Genomic DNA, 24,781 nt, shown 5'->3' with positions numbered 1-24,781 from the left:
TTAAAGGCACAAGCCTCGTTTTTGCAAGAAAAAATTACATTTGCCCTTAAAGATGTGTCTGTTGAAATGTCTGAAATTAAGGACTTAATTCAAACCCGCAATCAACAAATAAGAGAGGATATAGTGGATGCGTTTAAGGGTTTGTTTGCTTTTGTAACATCATTGGACGACAGGGTGGAAGAAATTACTCAGTCTAATGTGAATTTGGAGAATAAAGTTGATGAGATTCAAACCAAGATTGAAAAATCAGAGGCAGAAGTTACAATGATACAATACAGAGCGATGGAATTTGCTTTGAGAATAAGAGGCCTGAAAGAAGATAACCAAGAAAATTTGAAAGAAATCTTTGCAGAAGCTTTCGCTCAGTTAATTGGTGAACCAAAAGCAGAATATGATTGGCAGATTGAAAAAAAATATCGTGTTAACTCATGGATTGCCAGACAGAAACAACTACCAAGAGATATTGTAATCTACTTTGTTACCAGGAAAACAAGGAATGGAATATTACAAGTGACTTACGAAAGCAAATTACAGGTGGCAGGACAGGAGGTGGCAGAACTGAAGGAAATTCCTTTTAAAATATTGAGATCCAGAAAGGATTATGCATTCCTAGTTGATGAACTTAGAAATCGCCAGATACAGTATAGATTGGAGGCCCCAGCTGGATTGGTGGTGAATTATTTAGAAGAAAGATATCATCTTAATTCAGTTTGGAAGGCAAAAGACTTTTACAGTAATGTACTAAAGGCTGGATATCCACCATCCCCAGGATAAGTCCAAAAGAAGAATCAGAAAAATAACAGGATGTGAGATAGTAAAAAAAGGTTATCCACTTAGGAGTCTATATTACAATTTTAAATGGGAGATTACATAAGTATAATTATGACCATTATGGCACAAAATATAGATAGAGATGGATAAATGGGAGAACTTACAATAGTTTTTGCTGGGAAGGATAATAGTAGTAAAATGAAAGTCTTGTTTAAGTTTTTATTTTTTCTTTAAATGATACCAAGATTTTTTTAAAAAGGGGGGGAAAGATGCAAATATGGAAGAATGGTAGAAAGGTATTGATAATTTTGTTTAATAATGATGGGAATATGGGAAAAGATTTGGGTAAGAAATGAAAAATTTATGCAAGATTAAAACTTGATAGTTTTTATAAGATGTTTTACAGATGGTCTTTAGATCTTAAAAAGTTAGCTTGTGTGTATCCCAACTTATAATTTAAATGTTGGAAATGTGATTGTGTTGATGCTATGTATTATTATGTATGGAGGATTTGTAAAGAAGCTAAAGCATTTTGGATAAAAATATGGTGGATTATTTAAAATATTCTCAAAAATAGGATAAAGTTCACTCTTCAGTTGTTTTTGCTAGGTATAATTACAGACTGTACAATTATAAAGCCTAATTTGATTCTGAATTTAATAATGGCAACAAGATTGCTGGAAGAACGAAGAATTGCTTACTATTCAAGATTTGGACGTTAAAAGTAGTAAATTTAGCAGAGACGGGTAAAATTTCAGCATATTGGAAAGACTACTCAGAGGAGAAACACAAGTTGGAATGGAGAAGATGGATTGACTATATTCAAATTAAACATTGGACTAAGGAACTTCAATTAATAATAATAATAATAAAATTTTATTTGTTAGCCGCACCCTCTCCCGAAGGACTCGGGGCGGCGTACAATAAAAACATATAAAATACAATTATGGACAATACATACACAAAATAGACATATACGTGGAGGAGGTAGGCAGATGGATGGAAACAATTAAAATCACAGTTTAAAATCCCCTAAATAAAATCACAAAATTAAAAAACCCGTCAGGAGCGATATCATCAAACTATGGTTGAGCCAGGCCAGCTACTTGGAATAGGTGGGTCTTGAGCTTTACACGGAAGGCGCGGAGGTCAGAGGTAATCCTAATATCCAGGGGGAGGTCATTCCACAGGGCTGGGCCCGCCACAGAGAAGGCTCTGCTCCTAGGCGCCGCCCCCCGGCACTGTCTAGTGGACGGCACCTGGAGAAGTCCCTCTCTGTGTGAGCGAATTGGTCGCAGGGATGTATGGGGCAGAATACGATCCCGCAGGTATCTAGGTCCTGAGCCATTAGATTATGAATGAATAAGGAATGTTATAGTTTATCCAAACTTAGCTTAATAAAAGGGGAGTTATAAGTGGGAGGTAAGATGTTGTAATTAGTTAGCTTATGTTAGTGTATGATTGTTAAATGTTTATACCCTGTATTTTGCTCTGGGAAGTTGGGGGGAGGAGGGTTGGAGGGGTGGTAGGGTTGGGGTGGAGGGAGGGAAGGGGAAGGGGAAATATCTGTAAATTCTACTAAAACTTTTCAATAAAAAAAGAGGAAATAGATATCAGCAAGTCATAGATTTATAGCTGAAGGAAGGAAATTCTCCAGATTCTCTGAAATTTCTTTGCTTGGGCTTAGCCAATGCCAATATTCTTTCGTTTCTAGACTCTTAAGCCAAGTCTTCATAATTTGAGCCAAGTTTTATTTGTTTGCATGGGGACCCAAACTTCTAGACCTAGACTTAGACTTTCAGGTAGTGGTGGGCTGCTGCATGATTGCAAGGGTTCGGGGGAACCCTTAACCTGGCTGGGCCTGCCCACCCGCCTATGTTCTATGCTATCCATTTATAACTTAATTTCTGGCTCGTTGGCTTGGCCAGCTTCATTCCGCGCCACCCCTGCTGTTCTCACCGGAGCTGCCTGAGCTGATTAGGAGCCTGTTTGAAGCTCCGTTTCTCTGCTTTCAGGTTAGTTTAACATATAGTGAGACAGTGACAGATGATGTTGCAAACAGGTGCTTAAAGCAATCTCACCCCCCCTTATTTTTAGCAACTTGAAGTTTTCAGCAACTGCACAAGTAGCTTATCAGACTAGAAGTAAAACATCAAAATAGAATATAAACAAATGGCAGGGAGTGGAGTCCACAGGAACCAGTGCTTTTATCATTTGCCTCCTTTTGATACCTCCCTCCTAGCGAATGGCTCTGATTGTTGAATGTAGGTAGTGCAAAATATGCTTTGCATGCTTTGAAAATCATTTGCAAAAAAGAAAAAAATAATACCTTTTGGACTTACTTGGTATTGGTTTTTTAAAAAGGTTTTGGAGTACCTTGGAAAAGAGTTTCAGGTTTCTCCCAATTATTTCTGAAGTATGTACAGCCATACTGCAGAATACCCCAACATTTTCTACTACTTTTTGTCTTTAAGATTGTTTTGTAGATATTGGGTTTTGTTCAGTAGATTGTGAAATTTGGGGGACCCTGTGGAGGGGATTCTACCATATTGGCTTTTTGTCTATCCTGGCTAATGAGAATAAACATTATATGGTCAGGTGTACAAGGAAACTGAATGATTCCTTTCGAATTTGGCTCTAATATTTAACCTGATATTTTCATCTTCTTTTGCAGGCAGCTGAATTGGTGAATAAAAACTCTGAGCTATATGAAGCTCACATGAGGAATGTTCGGGATTATCTGGAAGAAAGGCTTGAAGTAATTTCAGTCATTTGCCTGTTTTCTGTATAGTTCTGCAGTCTTTATATGGGAGCAGGAGATGACATCAGAAAGCTACCGTGTTTCCCAGAAAATAGGACAGGGTCTTATTTTCTTTTGACCCCCAAAATAAGCACTTGGCCTTATTTTCGGAGAGTTCTTATTATTTTTGAGGTGCACCTCATGGCTGCTGCTGTGTTGTAATATTTTCGAGGAGGGCTAAACATAGTCATGGGGCAGTGATGCCTTTCAATCTAGAGGGAAGCAGAGCAAAGGGCAAGAATGCTAAAAATAGCAAATGGACAGAAATGACACAGGAAACACCTTGTTTTAAATTATAGATACATGTATCATGTCTGGATTAACCCAGTGACTATTGCAGCACTGACATTTGTGTGTAATGGAATAGCATTGAAGCCTTTTTGAATTGCCTTTCTTGGAATTCATTACTACAAGAATTGTGACAAATGCCCTACTTTGATTTGCCAGAACAAGTTAGACCTTTCAGATATTTAATAAATATCTGTGAGCAAGGTGATAGTTAATCCTGTTAGTGCTATACTGAAAGTTATACTGCCACAAGGACAATACTACCCATAAGTATCTTTATTTCTCTATGTATTTAAAATTGTGTTAGTTGACATTTTATAAAAAGTATTACTTCATATTCTAGACTATATTTGGAAGACAAAATATCCATTTTAACTGTCGACTGAAAGGCTCTAAACGACTTTGCAACACCTGTAATTTTTCTATATTGGGCTCAGGTCTACAAGGTAACATCTTATGTCTATACTTGCACTGTTCTTTAAGAACTAGTCTATGATTGATTTATGGGATTTTATATTTAGTGATCAATACAAAATTTAGTATTAATTGCTTTTAAAGCTAATCTCTCTGCCTTAGACCAAATCAAGAGGTTATCAGGATGCTTTTGTGTGCTTAGTCAAATTTGCATTGTAATTTCATTATGAAAATGCCAACTACAGATGCAAGATATAAAGATAAATTTTTACAAATGAATTATGTAATTAGTCAGAAGGCATTTTGCTGTTTTGTCCCTGAAACATGATTTGAACTGTATATTTCCCATGTTCCAATTTAGTTGTAGCAATTTTATATGTGTAATCCTAACATTGGTTGTTAACATTCATGAGATGCCAATTCTACCAAAGTATGAACAAGGATTAATATTTTTAAATTATATCCTAGTTATACTTGATACTGTAAGCAAGACTATAAACACATTTTATGAATTTCTTCCATACTTAGATCCATAGGTACTTCATGAGAAGAGAGCAGATGTATATATTGTTTTTTCTGTAGGTTGGCTGGTGCTCTCACGCTGTAGGACTTTGCAAGCCAGTGTTGGGGCAGCCTGCCACTCGGAAAAGGGTGACCAGTAAGTAGCTGGTGTTCTGTAATTAGATTCCTGTAATTGGAGGGCATATGTGAAGAAGTTTGTTTGTGTGTATGTGTTTTACAAAGAATTAACCACTTAGAGTCATCACAGCTCTCAATTTCTTATATTACGCAAGAATTATGGAAGGTGGTGATGATAATGTTAACATCTGCTGTGAAAAAAGACATTATATACAGTGTTTTGTGCCATTTTAGCCATACTTTTAGAATTTCATGAGCCACATCAGCCATACTGCTTTCCCAAACATTATGTTGCCACCTTTGTCATAACAAGCAAGCTATGCATTGGTAACAATATTAGTGCTCCTGTTAACTACTGTATTTTTCGGAGTATAAGACGCACCTTTTTTCCTCAAAAAAGAGGCTGAAAATCTGGGTGCGTCTTATACATCGAATACAGCATTCGCCCAGTAGATGGAGACATCATCCAGACATGGGTATTTCAGCCGGGATCCAATAAGACTGGGTCTACCAAATTGACAAGTCCCGCCCTCTGTGCTAGCCTCTCCAGCTTAGACGACGGAAGAATAATGGTAGACTACTGTATCACTTACAGATAAAAATGTGATCTCTCTTATTGAATTGGACTGGCTGTGTCTGGTGATCTCTCCGACAGATTTAATAGTTAAAAGTAGGATTAATTGGTGATAAGTTGTGATTCGATTTATTGGCTATTCTAAATCCTAAACTGACAAATTTCGTGCTTGGCGCGAAGGTTTGGGGATTTATTCTCGGGTCCTAATGGCTTCTGAGGGGATTGGGCCCACGAGTTCTTCTCTCTTGCCTGTTTGCTGCCATTTCGCCGCCTGGCTGTGTTACACGGAGGCCTCCCAGCTCTGTTAGCCATTCGGCTTGTTTGCGGCTTCTGGGCTGCAACCGCAGAATTGACTGTCAGCAGCCTCCGTTTTCCGAGCTGTCAGCAGCCACCGCAGCTGCCTTGACATGTTGCTGGATTGTTGTTGTGGAGCAGCGGATTCCCTTATCAGTCACTAAATATAATCAAATCTGAATGTATCTGTTCCTGTAGTTAAAATAATTAATTTTAAAAAAAACATTCTTTTTAATACAAGTATGATTCTTCTGAATCTTTTCATGCTGGCTTCTCGTGTGTAGGTGTTCTATTTTGGCTACATAAAAACCTGGATTTGAAGTTTAAATTTATTATTAGCTGGTGAAATAACATACTGTATTAAAAACCCACAACCTTTCATCACAGTTGGTTAAGTCATTAAGAGTATGTATTATATATAGTAACTTTTTATCAGTTTTAAAGTGCTAGCACTTAATAACAATTCCACTTTCTCCATACTTTAAACCTTAATGTTTAGCTTGTCATCCATATAATATTTATTAGAACATTAATATCTTTACATTAATCTAATTACATGAATTCATTAATTCTGACAGAAATTTCAGAATTACTGATTTGTGTCTATCGTCCTTATGAAGTCTGGAATTCTGTATACTTTACAGACTTGACCATACTTGCATTTCTATTGAAACAAAAATATTTTAGAAATAAATGTCTTTTGGACAGGAGGAGCTATGCATAATTTGTTTCCTTTCTCTATACGCTTCTCAAATCACCATGGTAAAATACTGTTAAAGATTATATTTTGCTTTAATTGTGTCTTTCTCTAGGCCCTCAGCTATCCTGCTTAGCTGTGGAATTCCTTATAATGTTGCACAGAATGCCATACGCCTCAGTGTGGGCCGTGATACAAGCAGAGAAGATGTGGATCTGATTGTGGAAGATTTGAAACAGGCTGTGGCTGAGTTACAGTAGGCTGGATACTTATAGTCAGCAACAGCAGCAACAGCAAGAATAACAACAAAAGATTCTCTTCATCAGTGTCAGGAAGTGAGCTTATCTAGTCCTGATGCTCCATTGCTCAATGTGCCATACTTACATCTGACATATTGTGAGCTATTGTGTTCCCATCAATTCTATGAAACAGAATTTTTGTTGAACATCAAGTAATTTGTTTACATCTATTGAATACCTAGGAGCACTGTCTGCATCTATGAGCGCTGATTCCCCTCCCCCCTTAAATTTAGCACCAGTAAATCCAATTGGTGAATTATACCTTTTAACACGTTTTACCAAGCAGAAGGAAGAGCAAGGAAATATTTCTACCGGATATTTAAAGTTGGTGCTGAGCAGAAAACAAATGGGAATATAACGGTTGTCCCAAAGGTGCTTTTTCCAAAAGGCAATTGGACTTTCTTTTGCTTTGAAAATGTTTACTTCTCATCCAAGAAGCTTCTTCGTTCATGTCTACGGAGATTCTCAATTATCCAGGTCATGGTTGTCCCAAAGTGTTTTTTTCAAACACCCTATATTGGGTTTATTTGTTGAATCTCTTGTCTGATCATTGTGGGATCTGAGTGAAAGGCAATTTATAGGAACATATCAAATATTATCTAATCTTCCAGTTTCTTTCATGTTCAACAGTTCTGTTTAAAAATATTTGCATCAAACAATAACTATATGGAGATCTATATCCAAATTTGCACAGATTCAAGGATATTTTACATAACGGTAGTTTTTGAAATCAGTGTGATTGAATTTCTTCCCCATTATCCACTCCCTCTTCTCTTGGGAGATGTGTTTGGAAAATGCAGTCTCTTTCCTCTTTTCAGCCAAACCAGTTCTTGTTTTGAAACCCAGTACAGTTTAACCCCCAAATATATTATTATAATTTGGAAATATGTCTTGATTTGCAAAAGGCTCATGAAACAGTTTCCTTTCCCTGACTCTTGTCTTGATCCCTCATCTATTTCTGTTACAAAATATTTATTTATCCATTTATTTATTAAGAAAATTATATACATTTATGGATAAATTTATAATGAATGTTTGTGATGGCGGCACTGTGTAGGAGACAAAAACATATGTTCAAGCTATGTGTTTCTATGTTGTTTTTACTGTATTTCAACATGTATGTTTTCTGTGAAATTAGATTGAATGACAGATAAAAAAATATTGAACTGAAATTAATTATAAAGGGCTAAGGTGTTTGTGGTAGGAAAACTGGAGTTAAATATGTGGTAAACATTAGAGCAAGAAAATTGTATGTCTTAATAGAAGATTGTCTAAAGAAGGGAACATGGATGGAAAGATATTCAGACATGCAAATGATGATAGAATACGGTGGAGTCTGTCATGAGGAATTAATATTGAAAAGGATTAAAATGTTTGTATATAACAGAGTGCTTCTGCCAACTTTCTTTGCTTATTGAACTTGTATAAGCTATTGTATTTGTATCAAGGGTAAAATTATTCCATCTCAAGTGACTCAGAATATGATAAAAATATGGAATTGCACTTTAAAAAAGCAAATGGAGACATAGGAAACTCAAAAAGAAAAATAGTAATTAAAGTTTCTTCAGTTTTTTGTAGCCTATAATTGATGAATACACAAAGCAGATAAAATTGCAGAATTGCAATTTAACATTGCGACTTTTAATTTTTGCTATTTTATAAATTAGAGTATAAAATGAGCTTTACATTTGATCAGTCCATTTAAAGTACACTTGATACTTTAGGAGTTAATGTCACGAGAGAAAGGAGAATTAATAAAATCGAAAACTTTGCTATCTCTTACTAGGCCTGTGTTCCTTTCTTTAAGCCCACAACAGAAATTGGGTTTCCTATCACCTTTTACCAAGTAATCAGAAATATTCCTCACCTGCTTGATATATAAAATAAAAATAAGATCAGAGAAAGTAAGAACACTAGTAATAAAGCTCAGATAGAGGGGAAAACAAAGTGCTGTTGTATTAGCTACCAAGGAACAAAACCAGCTGCTGGTAGCAATCAGAATCAAATAGTGCTCTGAATCAGGACCTAGTCTTTCATGCATCATAAGCAAGCAAGGAGGATTTTCTCAGATCTCTCGCTCTACAAGCAAAGCTTCTTGGGAACCAAAAATAAACAGTGGGGCAATTCCACCATGTGATGGAGCAACTTGCCAAAATACAACAGCTGAAGATGGTGGAGAAAACAGTGTGAAAGTAAGTTGATAAGGACTTTCTAAACATACTGTACACTATAGAAACGAGAAGAGTTGAACTTTGTTTATACCACACATAATTGTAGTTCCTGTATACATATTGCTCTTCGATTAGCTGTGAATGCCAGCAATTGTTGGATTTTACTGCTATGTATATTTAACCCTCATCATCAAAAATTGCTTTCTGGCATTTATCAGTTGTTCCTCATTATGAGAGGTCTTCTAAAATAGGATTGTGGATTTGAAAGAGCCTGCTATATCTAGTACACAGTGGTGGGTTCTGGATCCTGTTCCAACCAGTACGGTTGGAACGGGCCCGGTGGTGTCCACATGGACGTGCGCAATGCGCGCATGCATCATAGCACCACCATCTTAGCGCCTCTGCGAGCCTCCGCATCACTCCAGCTGCTCAGTGGAGCGTCGCGCAGGCACTGTACACGCCGTGTGCGGAAGCACAGAAGCCTTAAAAGACTGGTAAGGAGCTCAGGCAGGCGGGCGGGTGGGCCCTCCGGAAGCACTGTACCGGAACAGTATCCGTTGCTCTGGGCTGGCTCTGGTACGCCCGTACCGGGGCATACCACCTGCAACCCACCACTGCTAGTGCACCACTGTGTGGAAACGGACATTGCAACCAGACTGAACGTTTTTCACTGTTTGCAAAGGGAACATTTTACACATCCCTACAGGATTGAATAGTAGCTGTTCAATTAGGACAGATATTAGAAAATTACTAGAATAATGCAAAATGTTTTCTCCCAGCTATTTACTCATTTTCTAAATTACAGTATACCCCATCCATCCTTCATTAATTTACAGATCTAATCATTTACATTGTGTGCTGTGGACTAAATGTCTGTTGAACTTAATGGGAAGTATTAAGTATGTTTTATGCTACAATCTTAACATTTTTATTTGGAAGTAAACGTTACTGAATATTATTGAGCCATCAAGTACATATATACCAATAGAGTACAAAATGCATCATCACAGTTCTGGGCATATTCACATAAAAGTATATGTGTTACTGAAACATATAATTTTGAGCAACAGTTTTTACATTTCCAGTTCTTATAGATAGCTTAGTGATTTGCTGCATATGTCTAATTTGGGAGAAGCAGTTTTTATATATAGAGGGTTGTGTTTACCATGTGTGATATTTTGTATGATTTTGACAAGTAGGGAAAAAAACTTTAACCTTGCGATGATTTTATAACTGTCTCAATGGGGGCATCTCATCTTATTACCATTAAGCCTCATGAGGCTTAAGTCTAGGAAACACATTTGGGATAACATACCACAGTCTTATGATCTATATAAAGAATGGCAATTAAGATGGGCGACGTATAATAACCACAAAGAAATAGATCACTTAGATCCAATAAAACCACTTTCAGGAGTGCAGTTGCCCTGAAAAATATGCAGTCACCTGAATAGAATCAGGACAGGCCATACCAGAACTAAAGCAAGACTCTAAGGGGGGAATGGCTGAGAGTCCACAGTGTGACTGTGGTACACCAGAGCAAACTGTAACACGTATCATTCAAGATTGTCTCCCCAGGAAATTTCTAGGCACCTGGGACGAACTCATTACAGCCACATCAAAAGCAGTTGGATGATTAGCTTACTTAAATACCGAATTATATTATCTATCCCATTGCAATTTTATGGCTCCATATTACGGTGATTTTATTATGGTTTTATCTTAATATTTTATCTCCTATATTGTTGGAGCAAAGGTGTGGTGATTGGATGGAGCTGAGCATTTACTGGCCAGATGCCCTTTCTGACACCATGCAGAGTTTGCATCAGATATTTTTTCTTTGCACCCTAGGAATGAACACTCAACCTTCAGAGCGGGAGGCAAGCGTCTTTACCACTAGGCCACCATGCCATTCATTCTATTATCCACGTAATCTCTCTTTATATGTGTTTGTGTGCTGTATTTGTTGTGTATTTGCTGATGCTTTATTTAAAATAAATTTATATATCAGCGATTGCATAACCTCTGTAGATGCTATACTATATATAAATAAATAAACCTTTCCAGACTCCTAAGATCTGTTTGAATGGAGCAAAACAGTTCTTCACACAGTGAAAGCAAGGGAAGGATCATGCCCTGACCCTTCCTCTGCATGGAGAATCTACATTCTGTTTAAAGACATTTAACACTGGCCACTCCCTGACCTTTTTGCACTTGGAAAAATGGAAATAGTAAAAGTTTCTGAGGGGGAGCCTTGCTTAAAACATAAGATCAAATGGGAAAGCCTGGCAGGCTGTGGGGAACTGTCTCTGGAGTGCAGCAGAAATAAATTTTGCGTATCATCCAAAGTAATATCAAATCCCATGCAGAGAGCATGAACCAGGAACAAGAATCATGCAGATTTTGATAAGAAGAATTGGAACTTTGGGAAGAGTATCTTGGAAATAGCAATTGGAACTTCTAGCCCTATTTTATTAGTAAATAAGTTCACTAAAGTGGAATGCCTTTAAAAGTTTTGAATCTCTTTGGAGTCTTTGTGCACCCTAGGCTGAGTTTGCTATTTGTCAGATACATGTAGTCTTCAGTTACAACCACAATTGGGATTGGAATCTTGCTTATTGAGTGATTGTTAAGCGAGATGGCCATATGACTGCTTTGCTCAATGATCACAATCACAGCACTCTCAATTTCCATCATTAAGCGATTTCCTGGGGTGTTAAACTGGCAGAACGAAAGAGATGCCTGTCAAGCTCAGTGACCCTCAGTGTGTGGAAGGTAACTCCTCGAGTGGGCTGCAGAAGTTTGAATCTTTGGGAGCTAAGCTCCATTTCTGCACCCTGCAAAAGGAGTCCCCCCCCCCTCCCTCAGCAGGCAATTCTCAGCCAGCACCAAGAGACAAGAAGTTGTTCGCTTAGCAGACAGCAGCAGCTTGCAACCTTCCCTTGCCAGCTTCCCCACTGACTTTCTGAGGAAAGCTGGTAGAGAAGATTGCAAATGGCTATCTCATGATTGCAGGGTGCTTCATGTAGCTAACATGCCTAACGACATAAAAATACCATATCCTTTGTCGAGCTAAAGCACCTGCAGTTTACGCAGAAACGCTAAACCACAAAGCCTGTCCGGAGAACTCGGGCATGAGAGAAAACCACATCCTATGGAAAGCTTTTAGCCTGCTTAAGTTTGCCCTGCAACAAGATTTTAACCAATCATGTAACCGTATGTTGTATTACGAAAACCCTTTTTGTATGCCTTAATAAATACCGTCTCAATCAACCAGTTGGGGTCCTTTTGGCATCCTGCTGAGCTGGTTGGTGCGTTTTAACACATCATGGTGTTCGTGCTTCCTTGGCAGAGCCAGACCCACCTAGCTTAGGCTCACCCTAACGAGGGTTCTCACCCCTTCGGGGGTCCACAAGCCTAGCTCAGGTGCACCCTCGCGAGGGTCCCAAAAGCAGACGAGGTCGTCACCGTGTGGCAGCAAGCCACACAATCACAACTGGTGACCCCGACGTGCCGAATTGCCTTCGGCTGTCCCACGCTGAGTCCCGTGGCTACGTGTTCGGCGCCTTGATTCTCATCTTACGCACCTGACGGGCAAGCGCTTCGTGAGTATGAGCTCCTCACTCTCAAAGTCTCATGCCTTTCATAGGCATGGACTTTCCCTTTTAATCAAGAAGCCAATAGTCTGCAGAAACTTAACAGCACCACTGTATAAGAACAAAGACTAAAATTGCCTCAAATGGAGGGAAATCTCTCCCTCGTTTGAAGAAAAAATAAAACAGGAATTCATTGATCTTCTGTCTTAATCATGGCTAACTCACCAATAAACCAAAACAATTGGCTGATTTTAAAAATAACAGGAAAGTCCTACCCATGATATCAAAAAAGAATTTGATTTACCTTCTAAAATACATTTGGCAGATATGATTGAAGTGTGTCAGGACATAAGAACATCTTCTTATAAAACTAATTTGTTAGTAGCTGCTTTATTGCAAGGCAGCAAACCTCAAGAAAAGCGTTATTTTAAAAGAGAGTGTAAAAATCCAAGGAGGGGCATGTCTGTAACATCTCGCCCTCTCTTTCATCAGGGATCAAAACCCTAGTACAAAAATGATTTATGTGTCCTCGGAAAAAATACAACTCTCGCTTCCCCTTTCCTGACTTTTGCTTTTGCAATCCTCCCCCGCTGTGCATTCAATTTCCTTTGACTTACTGTTCTTTGCATCTATAATGATAGTGTGTAAAATTAATGTGGCAAAAGAAATGTAACTATAGGTGTGAATGAGTGTGTATGTAGTCAGTATTGGATGCTTGAAATGTAAGGTTTGTTGGCTGAAAAAGCAGAGCGTGTTGTGTTAAAAGAGGTGTTTTTGAAACATTTTTTCCTTTCCTCTCACCCCCCTCTTTGCCCCTGGTGAGAAGGCAGGAGGAGGGGGGGCTGTGTTCTTTTCACCATTTTTTTTTCTTTTCTCTTCCTGCTAGCCGAGAAAGGCGGGGTAAAGGGTGATATCTGATGTCTGCATCTGAAGCTTTAATTCAACTTTGCTTTTTGGAAAATTTTAATATTGACTCAAATTACCTTATTTAGATTGTTTGTTTTATTTTTGAAGCTGTTTTTTTTCTCTTTTATGTTTTTATGTTTGCGTGCACTTTGCACACTTAACAGATGGCACGTTTGTTTGTTTATTTGTTTATTGATCTGTTGATTGTTTGTTTGTTTGTCTGTCGGCAGCGCTAGTTGCTGCCCTATTAGGAATTCTTACAGAGATGACTTAGAAATTACAATATGTAGTCAGAGAGAGTGAATAACATTTTTGTTTGAATCCAGCTCAGTTTACAAGGAAATCTAGAAAGACAAATTGATAATGAGGAACTTTCTCTGAAATTGGCTTATGAAAATACTAATAGGGATTGTCAAAAGGATCTTCAACCTATAGCAAATCGTCCCAGGGTTACTTTAGCTGATTTCCTTCAGGCTTGTCGCATCGTGGGTACAACTGACCACAAGTTGGGGGCTCTTGCTGCTGCGTTGTAACAAAATGGCGCATTTCCTGCTTCTTCTTCATCTGCTTCTCCCCGCCCTACCAGAAATTGTTTTAATTGTGGGAAACCTGGTCATTTCAAGGTTTAGTGCCGCGCCCTTGGGGGCGGTGCAAACAGGAACAATCTACAAAAAAGCTCCAAACCAAAAACTGTACCTTTCCTCTGGAACTCTATGCATCTTTGCTAGCATTTCAACAATTTTCTGATCAGCCTTTTAATCTCATTTTGGATAGTCTGTATGTCTCTCAAATTATTTCTTCTATCTATGAAGCTTATCTCTCTCCTTCTATTGAACCTACCTTGCTGTCCTTTTTCTTTCCCTACAAACTCTTATTTCAAAAAGACAACACTTTTTTCATGTTTCTCACATCAGAAGCCATCAGCCTTTTCAATGGCATTTATGAAACAATTTGATCTTTCTTCAACAGAAGCGGCTGCAATCATTCAACAATGCCCCACATGCAGTCATCAAGCACATTCAGTGCCTATGGGAGTAAATCCTAGGGGCACTGAATCCTGACAAATCTGGCAAATGGATGTCACCCAATATGCTTCATTTGCCCCGTGGAAATATCTACATGTTTCCATTGACACTTATCAACCATTGCATTCGTACCTTTGCAATGTTGGGACGCCCAATTGAACTGACTCACAAACATGCCCTGAATAAATCAAAAGAGGAAAAATACCTCGGCCTCCCAGCCATGCAAAAACAAACCCAATCCTTGTTTATTTACTTTGAATCAATTGAATTTTTCAATTTCTAATTTGACCACTTATCAGAGGCATTTTCAACAAAAAACAAGTTTGCCTCTTCATCTGGTATATTTACACCAATTACCAGACAAAACATGGTTATGACCGATTACTTTAATTACTTGGGGGTGGGGCTAGGCTGCTGTGTTTACATCTACAGGGTCCAGCCAAAGATGTTGTGCCACCAACCCCTGACTCCTATCCCAGAGATGGCAACGGTGACTCTACACCAACCCGATCCTGTCATGCCAGTCATCCAGTGACATGGGGAGATGTGAAGAATTTAACCACCAAAGCGCACCCGAGAATTTGTGTGCTGCAATTTTTGTGTTTAATTGATAATGACTGTATTTTGAGCTGTCATATCACCCAGACATTCGCTTGAACAACACATGAAACAAGACTTATATGTACAGCTTGCATACATCACACAACCTGATGCATTTTGTTTGTCTGAAGTGTATATAAGGAGGATTTGCTTTCTACATGTTTAATTCCAAAACCACATCTCACGTTGCCCCAGGGTCAGGTTTATGCTTTGTATAGACAACTGCAGGGATATCCCTCTCCTGATAATAGTTCCTTTTCTAGCCCTTTGTAAGAAGATGACTTTACAAACCATCACACTGTGAACAACACTTACTCAGTGACACTTTTTATCTCATTTCCTGCGGGATTTTGCATCAAATGGAATAATTCTGCCACAAGGAAGCTCTCCAGCATTACAGACCCTGCACAAAAATCCTTCCACTGCCTGGCACCTGCCCTGAAAAACCATGGTCTCCAACAATCTGTGCAAACATGGAAGGGGATGGACCTCTCTGATGCCTTTAGTGGATGGTGGTCAAAATTGCCTGGTTTGCAAACTGTAGTTGCGCTTATTGGAATGATTGCTTTAGGCTGCATAATATTATCCTGTGTTTTGCCAATCTTTGTTCATACTATCTCAAATAGTTTGTCATTGTTAACTGTTCCTGATTGGAACACATATATGGAATTTGGGACTGGAATAAATTAAGTAGTAAATGCGGGTTGAGATGGATGCCCACTGGGAGGTCCCAAATTAGAAAGCTGTGCTTGCAAAGCTAAAGTAATATCGAAACCATCTTAACAGGGACTTTCAAACTGAGGAAATAACAGCTTGCAATGTAGAAAATGTGGCTGCACTGTGTATATTTCTGCATATCCTGTTCCAACCACATAACCATGAACTGTATGAAAATTTAATCTAAGTAATTGTTGCATTGAAATTGATGATAGTGGTCATGTAATTAAGGAAATCACTGACAGAATGATGAAAATTGCCCATGTTCCTGTACAGACATGGACTGGATTTGATTTTGGAGGTATGTTTGATGGTATTTTACCCAAATTCCCAGGTTTGAAAGCTGTCTTCATATTAGTTGCAATGATTGCTATGGGATGTATATTATTACCCTGCTTATTACCTATTTTTATATCTATGATAAAGCGTAGTTTGAATGCAATTGCTGAAGCAAAAGCTGCTGCACAAATCAATATGATGCTTGAGAATAATACATATATGTTGGTGCCAACAGATGACAGTAAGCAACCCTTGCTACATTTCTCCTCGGATAATGATTTGGAAGATGACGCTGAAAGTATGGTAGGTGCGGACACAGGAAGCTTGGGGTCGGCGGGCAACTCGCGACTTGAGATAGCACTCACCTCCATGGATGTAAAAACTCCATGTTTTCAGCTTTAATAAAGTAAAAACAGAGGAGATGTAGCTAACATGCCTAACGACATAAAAATACCATATCCTTTGTCGAGCTAAAGCACCTGCAGTTTACGCAGAAACGCTAAACCACAAAGCCTGTCCGGAGAACTCCGGGCATGAGAGAAAACCACATCCTATGGAAAGCTTTTAGCCTGCTTAAGTTTGCCCTGCAACAAGATTTTAACCAATCATGTAACCGTATGTTGTATTACGAAAACCCTTTTTGTATGCCTTAATAAATACCGTCTCAATCAGCCAGTTGGGGTCCTTTTGGCATCCTGCTGAGCTGGTTGGTGCGTTTTAACACATCATGGTGTTCGTGCTTCCTTGGCAGAGCCAGACCCACCTAGCTTAGGCTCACCCTAACGAGGGTTCTCACCCCTTCGGGGGTCCACAAGCCTAGCTCAGGTGCACCCTCGCGAGGGTCCCAAAAGCAGACGAAGTCGTCACCGTGTGGCAGCAAGCCACACAATCACAGCTTCACAAATGGTCATGTGTGAACAGATTGCCAGACAACCAGATCATGATCATGCAACTGTGGGTGCAATATTTTTGATGGCCAGAAGCTGTCTTAATTCCAGACTGTCACTGAACAAATGGTCATAAGTTTAGAATTACCTCAGTCATTAACATCATCTTCTATCTATTGGTATTCATGTCTCAAGTTCCTCCCATTTCTTCCTCATCCCCCTCCCAATCTCTCACAGATGCTAGGTTAAGATGGCTGCATATCCAGATTACTGCAAAAAAGAAAGGAGAGCAAACAAGAAGTTCCAAGATTTGCATAAATAAAACAAAGCATAAGATGAAAATAATGAATGGAAGTGGGGGGGAACCAGGGGTGGGTTCCTGCCAGTTCTAACCTCTTCTATAGAAGAGGTTCCACAAATCTACAGTGCCGTTTAGAACCGGTTCCAGCTCCCTCCCTCTAAGAGTCCTATCTAAACCTTAAAGTCTTAAAGCTGTCAAGTTTGAACATCCCTGGGTTTTTTCTAAAGGGTTAGGGGTGCAAGGGTCTTGTAACTTAACAGCTTTGAGACTTACACACTTCAATGCCAAAGTTCCTGAGCCAACATGACTAGAGGAGGAATTCTGGGAGTTGAAGTCCACAAGTCTTAAAGCTGTCAAGTTTGAACACTCCTGGGGTTTTTTTCTCTAAAAGGTTAGGGGTGCAAGGGTCTTGTAACTTGACAGCTTTAAGACTTGTGTGCTTCAAATGCCAGAGTTTCTGAGCCAACATTTTGGTTGCTAAGCAAGAGCATTGTTAAGTGAATTTCACCACATTTTACAAGTTGGCCACTCCCACCCAGTCACATGGCCAGCAAGCCACTCCCACAAAGCAGATCACACCTACAGAAGAGTTTCTAAAAAAAATTGAAGCCCACCACTGGGGGGGAACCCAAGGGACCCTGAGCTTTATCACTTGAAAGAGCAAAAGGAAAGCTAGAGAAATGAAATGAGGGATGAAAGCACAGTATTAGGTATACAGTTCTTATTTCCTAATCTACCATTTTGCTCAAATTGGATTGTGATTGAATCCCAGATTTTCTACCCATCCTGCCCTTCAGTTTGAGAACTACAATTCCAACTTTTCTGGAAAGAATATATTGGGGAAGTCATGCCTTCCCTCAAGACATGAGGGAATGCTCAGCAAAGCATTGAAATGGCTACTGTGGTTAACCTGACATATTAACTCTGCAGCCCTAATCAAGGGCTTAGGTTTCATTGAACAATGCATAGAAAATAGAAAATAGCCTGAGATTTGGAATAGGAAACCAGAGCCTCTGTCACCCTCAGGCTCCTAATAAAATATTAACGGGGGGGAAAAAAAACCCCACCAGATTGCTTCATGGCAATAACTGTGGCCCCACAAGTGGACCAAGATATAAGAACACTGGGGTTTTGTATAAATCTTACAGGCTTCCATTCTTGTGATGGGGTTTGTTTGTATGTGTCTGCAATAATGGTGGTGTATAATTTTATAATGTATTAGATGAAATATTGAAGCAGTGGCTACCAGTTCTGCCTACCTGGGTTGCAGCTCCTTCCCTCCAGCCCTAGAAAATATCCACTATTAGAAGCATCCCAAAATTGATGTCTTTAGATGTATTGCCCATTTATTTATTTATTCAATTTGTATAGCTGCCACCCTTAAGACAAGTGATTCTGGGCAACCAACAATTGTAAGTTCAATTACCGTATTTATTCGAGTATAATGCGCACACGTGTATAACGCGCACCCCCTAATTTTTGATTAAAAATCGGTATAAAATTTTGTTTCACACCAAGCATTGTAATTGACAAAAATCCTGGAGACCCCCCCCCCATGTCGTCCCTTCCACCCAGCCCTCACAGCCGCAGGTTGCTCACCTCCCCCGTTCTTGTAACACAGGTAGGGAAAGCGCCACACGTTGCCTAGCCCCACGGCGAAGCCCACGCAGGACATGATGAAATCCATCTGCCGGGTCCAAGTCTCTCTCTCGCGGGGCGGCAAGGCCAGGGTCGGCTTGCAGGAGTCCATGGCCTCCCCTTTGCTCCCGACTGAGGCTCCTTGGCACATGGCGGCTGCGGGGGGGGGTCCCGTCTTTTTGTCCTGCGGTTTGACCGAGATGCTGTAGATGCTGCTGCCACCGCCGCCGCCGCCTCCGCTCTCCGACGAAGCCCCCTTGGCCATGGTACCTGGGGGGATTCCCGAGTCCCGGTCACCCCCTTCCAGACGGATCGAGATCCTGCCGACTGGAAGAAGAGGGTGAGAGGCGGGTCCTGTGAACGGCGGCAGCAGCGGCTGCAATACTCGCAACTCAGTTGCCTGCTGCTATTCCCCTCCTTTGTCTCCCAGCCGGGGTGGCCCGCCGCCAAGTTGCAACTATGGACCGGCGGCGGGCCGCCCCGGCTGGGAGACAAAGGAGGGGAAAGGCGGCAGGCAGCTGAGTTGCGAGTATTGCAGCTGCTGCTGCAGCCGTTCACAGGACCCGCCTCTCACCATCTTCCTCCAGTCGGCAGGATCTCGATCCGTCTGGAAGGGGGCGACCGGGACTCGGGAATCCCCCCAGGCACCATGGCCAAGGGGGCTTCGTCGGAGAGCGGAGGCGGTGGCGGCGGCAGCAGCATCTACAGCGTCTCGGTCGAACCGCAGGACAAAAAGACGGGACCCCCCGCAGCCGCCATGTGCCAAGGAGCCTCAGTCGGGAGCAAAGGGGAGGCCGTGGCCTCCTGCAAGCCGACCCTGGCCTTGCCGCCTATAGTTGAGTTGCGAGTATTGCCGCCGCTGCTCTTCCTCCAGTCGGCAGGATCGAATGCTTCAGGGGCTACCATGCCAAGTAAATTTTCCCCAGCCACCACTGCCACCCCACCCCAGCCCTCGTTTATAACGCGCACCCACACTTTGATTCCTTTTTTTTGGTACAAAATTTTGCGCGTTATACTCGAATAAATACGGTAAACCAATTAAAAACACAGTATAAAAAGAAAAATTAAATACAGGTAGTCCTCGAAATACTTCATTTAGTGATCATTAGAAGTTACAACCGCACTGAAAAAAGTGGTTTATGAGCATTGCAACATCCCAATGGAGTTCAGACGCTTGGCAGCTGACTCATATTTATGACAGTTGCAGAGTCCCGGAATCATGGGATCACCTTTTGCAACCTTCTGACCAGCAAAGTGATTGGGGAAGCCAGTTTCACTTAACAACCATGTTACTAATTTAACAACTACAGTGATTCACTTAACAAATATGGCAAGAGAAGTCATAAAATGGGGCAAAACTCACTTATCAATGTCTTGCTTAGCAACAGAAATTTTGGGATCAATTCTGGTCATAAATCCAGGACAACCTGTAGATAAACTAACAAATATTATAGTCTGTCAATATTAACAAAAAACAGAAAATGACATCCTTCACACTCTTGGACCGCAGACTTGTGCACATAACCAGTATTTCAAGGCCTTCTGAAAGGCCAACAGGTGATCTCGGAAGGGAGGATGTGCAAGAGAATGGGGGCTATGACAGAGAAGGCATATCTCCTTCAAAGATGGCAACCAGCACCTTGAATTGCATCTGGAAACACTGGCAACCAAAGCATCTCACATAGCATTAGTGTTACATATGCTGAATAACGGACACCATTTACAATCCATGCTATAGCAGCCAAAGCTTCTGAATGTGTTTCAATGACATCTCCATGTAGAGTGTGTTTCAGTAGTCAAGACAGAAGATCGAAAGGGCATGAATGAAAGTGAGCAAAGTCACGGTCCAGGAATGGATGCAATTGTCACAAAACTCAAAAGGTGTGCAGATCCTCTTGGCCACAGCTACCACTGTTCTTCCAAACAGAAGCCATGAGTCCAAAACATTTCCCCAGATTGCACCAGGTGATCTGAAGCAGTGCCACCCATTCAAGACCAAAGGTACAAAAAAACTCACCAGAAGACCCAAATACCCAAAGCCATTCAGTCTTGCTTGGGTTGAACCAAAGCCCATTGCACTCCAACCAGGCCCTTGCTAGTTCGATGAAATAGGACATCCACAGAGTCACTCAGGCAATCCAAGGTAGAGATACAAAGTTGGGTATCAACATTCTGATGATACGTCAACCGTAAATATTTGGATCACCACATCTAGTGGTCTCCTGTAGGCATTAAATTAGAGGGAAGAGAAGACTGAGTCCTCCAACACTCTACAAAGTAGGGTCATACGCTGAACCCTTCCTCCGCTATCAATATTGACTGGAACCAACCTCTAAGGAAGGAGAGAAACCAGCACAACTCAATGCCATCCACCCCAACTCTCAAAGCCAATCTAGAAGGATATCATGGTCAATGTTTTTTAAGGCCTCTGAGAGAACAAAAAGAGAGAGGATGGGTAAACACCCCCATCCTGATCCTGCCAAAGGTCAACCAAGGGTATGATTAATGCCATCTCTGTCCCATATTCCAGCCTGAATCCTGACTGAGAGGGTCTGGATAACCCACTTCATCCAGAGCTTCTTGAAGCTGCCATGCAACTAATTTCTCAGGGAAGGTTGGAGACTGGACAAAAATTATTCAGATTAGTTAGTTTTTCAATAAACCATAGTTAACATCATTGAGAATTAAGGATTCATGCATAATGCTAAATGGCTGTTACCTAAAAACCAAACTATCTTGCAACTATATCAGAAAAATAGAAGAACTAGAGGAATATATGAGTGAAGGTTTGTGAACATTATGTTAAAACAATAATTAACACTCTGTGACCAAATAAAGATTGACCCATCTGACGTGACTGAATTGGACATTATTTAGGAAGCACTAACCCTAACCTTAAAATTCTAGATTCTGAACAATAAAATGAGACTGCTTCCATCAAGAATAAGCAAGTGTTCTTGCTATCTACATTTTACAAATGCAAGAAGTAAAAAATGTGTGCATTTTAAGTTCACGGGCACTGTAGCCATTGCACTTTAGGGTTATATAATCCAATCCAGGACAAATTTTACAATCAAGTTGACTGCTGATGTAGATCAGCTACATGTCATGAAGACAGAGAGACATGATATCTCCAAATTAAGAAAAGGAGGATACATTTTCTGAACCTACTTTCCTTTGTCACTTGGTTCTATCTATTAAACTGTGTGATGAAAAGACCTGTCAGGTAGAAAGTAGGGGGTAGAGTGGGATAGGCTGTCCTGATGATAGAAGGCAGTCTTCTACTGGCAGTTTAATTTGGTCTGTCTCTCAGCAGTATATCATTGGAGTTGGTCAGCAATAGGTTATTTGACACTGACACTACCAACATGGCTGAGCAATGGAAGGTTCCTTGCTTATAGGTAATGTGGCAGCAGCAGGTATCTCAATATATTGCCTCAGTGCCTAGGGACCTAATACCTCTGCCAGGGCAGCGTCCATGTTGGCATTGTGAACAAAGATTTACAGATGTCCTGTAGTTTATCCTTGAAGTTTTCTGCTGGACATTTTCTGCTGCTTGCTTTCCTTTTGTTTTTGTAATATACATTATCAGAGTAGGCAAGCAGTTACAGCAACAAGGAGAAGCAGCAATGCACCAACCACTTGTTGGGCCTACTTGGGGTTGAGCCTGAGTCTACAAGGAAAGAGTGTTGATTTCAGTGGCAGAATCAAAGATGTGAGCATAATTGGGAACCAGTCCAAGTAATAATGTTTTGCCAAAGCCAAATTTGTATACTAATGTATACAATATGCAATATCCAATCCATTTTTATCAGCACTCACCCCTAATTTCTCATCATACTGTCATAATAAATAAATAATATCCCTTCTATATATTGGAGCTTCAATGTTTCCACACTAGAGCTGAGGGATAGGGGGGTGGGGTTTAGAGATAGCTGGGGTTTTATAGCCAAAATAAAATACTTTCTCTTGGGAACCAAGGACATTCTCACACCTGGTCTGTAGAGGGAGGAGTGAGGTCACTGGGCAACCAGACAGCGTCTTGATTGGACCCTGTGACTGATTGTTTGGAGTTCAGGGAAAACTTTCTCTTTTAATTAGGTGAAAACCATGAGAACCTTCAGAGTCAGTTTTCACCAGATTTGTGCCAATATGATATCTCCAATTAGGAATTCATCTGCCTCTGAGTTTTACTTGCTATGGGTCTATTACTTGGAACTCTGACATCTACATTGGTTTGGTTAGCTGAGACAAGCTGATACCTTCAAGAGGGGCATGTATCCTATCTGAGATTACAGAATTCATCAATATTTTATGAAGCACCAGTGATCTTATTTTATCTGACGTAGCACAGCTTGCCCTTACACATAATAAGATAGGATCCACTCACTGCCTAAAACACTGGTACAACATGATTATTTCAGCCAAAGTTTGCACAGTTCAAAACCACTTAGGATAATGCTTAAGGATCTCACTGAAATACAGTTTGAATATGATGTTTCTCAAAGCACTCCTAGGTGATATAACATTCCGAATAATCTTGGTTAATCTCCCCATTCTCTTATTGGTTAACATTCTAATTTTTATATATCAAGAAATGCAAGTTTGGGGAAGGCTGATCTAGATTATTTTATCTCAGAAGACTACATAGATTTCCAATGCTATAGCAATGACCTATTAGGTTGCTCCCCAAATTACAACTGAAAACTCTTGGTAAATGATTATATAGTTAAGTTTCTGGACTCAAATGTGCAAGTGCCTGTTTTTTCCAAGACAAATGCACCTGTCTTTTTCCTATAATTTCTGCTGTTGAATCTTCAAGCATTTTTTATTCCATTTCTGATCTAAGAGGAAATATAATAAAATGTTTACTTGACATTTATACACGCAGGTGATTCTCCAGCTGAATTAGTAGATGATTCTACAGCTGATTTGGTAGATATTTCAGCATTGCATGTTAAAAGAACATTATAGTATTTTATTCCTACAGGCAAATAAGATCAAAATACCTGAGCCATTAATTGTCAATTTCATTCTCATCATAAGTTGAAGAGATTTGTGTAGATATACCCCTCCCCCATGATTCAGACATGAACATACTTACCTGTTTACTGTGGCAAGGTTTCTTAAACTGGATGAGAAAGAAAATAGCATTCATCTTTCTATAGATCACAAAACCCAGGAAAACCATAATACCAATGTCTTATAGTGTCAACCTGCAGTATGGATTAACAGAAATCAATAGGTTTAGTGCAGCGATGGTGAACCTTTTTTGGCTCGCGTGCCACAAGTGGGGGGAGCACAGGGGGGTCGTGTGTGGGCGTGCTGCACCCATAATGCAATGTGTGACCCCCCCAGTGCGCATGCGTGCACAATGCGCGACCCCCCCATTTTTACATGCTTTTTTTGCCCTCCCCAGGCTCCAGAGGCTTTATAGGAGCCTGGGGAGGGCGAAAAGAGCCTCCCCTGCCCCCCAGAGGCCCTCTGGAGGCTTCAGGGACCGTCCGGAGGCTTCCCTGAAGCCTTCGGAATGCTTAAAACGACCCTCCGATCAAACCGGAAGTCACTTCCGGTTTGCTCAGAGGGTCGTTTTAAGTGCTCCGAAGGCATCAGGGAAGCCTCCGGATGGTCCCTGAAGCCTTCGGAACACTTAAAACGCTTAAAGCCACCCTCCGGGGGGGGCGGGGGAGGCTCTTTTCGCCCTCCCCAGGCTCCTATAAAGCCTTTGGAGCCTGGGGAGGGCGAAAAATGGCTTTTAAAAAGGTGAACTCAGCTGGCCAGCGCGTGCATGCGCGCGCTGGCCAGCTGACAGGGCAGCGCCTCGCGTGCCCTGACAAATGGCTCCGCGTGCCATCTATGGCACGTGTGCCGTAGGTTCGCCATCA

The 24,781-nt window shown here is 40.6% G+C and overlaps 1 protein-coding gene across 7 annotated transcripts in view; it reads left to right on the top strand.

Annotated features, from left to right (window-relative positions):
• Nucleotides 1–24,781, top strand: part of SCLY (selenocysteine lyase) — a 121,923-nt gene that overhangs the window by 11,434 nt on the left and 85,708 nt on the right. For 6 of the 7 annotated variants that reach the window (XM_081955642.1, XM_081955643.1, XM_081955639.1 and 3 more), the window contains exons 10-13: nt 3,446–3,529; nt 4,203–4,305; nt 4,856–4,931; nt 6,593–8,674. In XM_081955642.1, the coding sequence (XP_081811768.1) occupies nt 3,446–3,529; nt 4,203–4,305; nt 4,856–4,931; nt 6,593–6,737 (408 nt within the window). In that variant the 3' untranslated portion in view covers nt 6,738–8,674. Of the gene's footprint in view, nt 1–3,445; nt 3,530–4,202; nt 4,306–4,855; nt 4,932–6,592; nt 8,675–24,781 lie in introns of those variants that run through there. The other variant, XR_014175585.1, reaches the window with a different exon arrangement.

Source organism: Natrix helvetica, assembly GCF_964273705.1.
Source record: "Natrix helvetica genome assembly, chromosome: 5".
Lineage (NCBI taxonomy): Eukaryota > Metazoa > Chordata > Lepidosauria > Squamata > Natricidae > Natrix > Natrix helvetica.
This window is presented reverse-complemented; position numbering and strand designations above follow the sequence as displayed.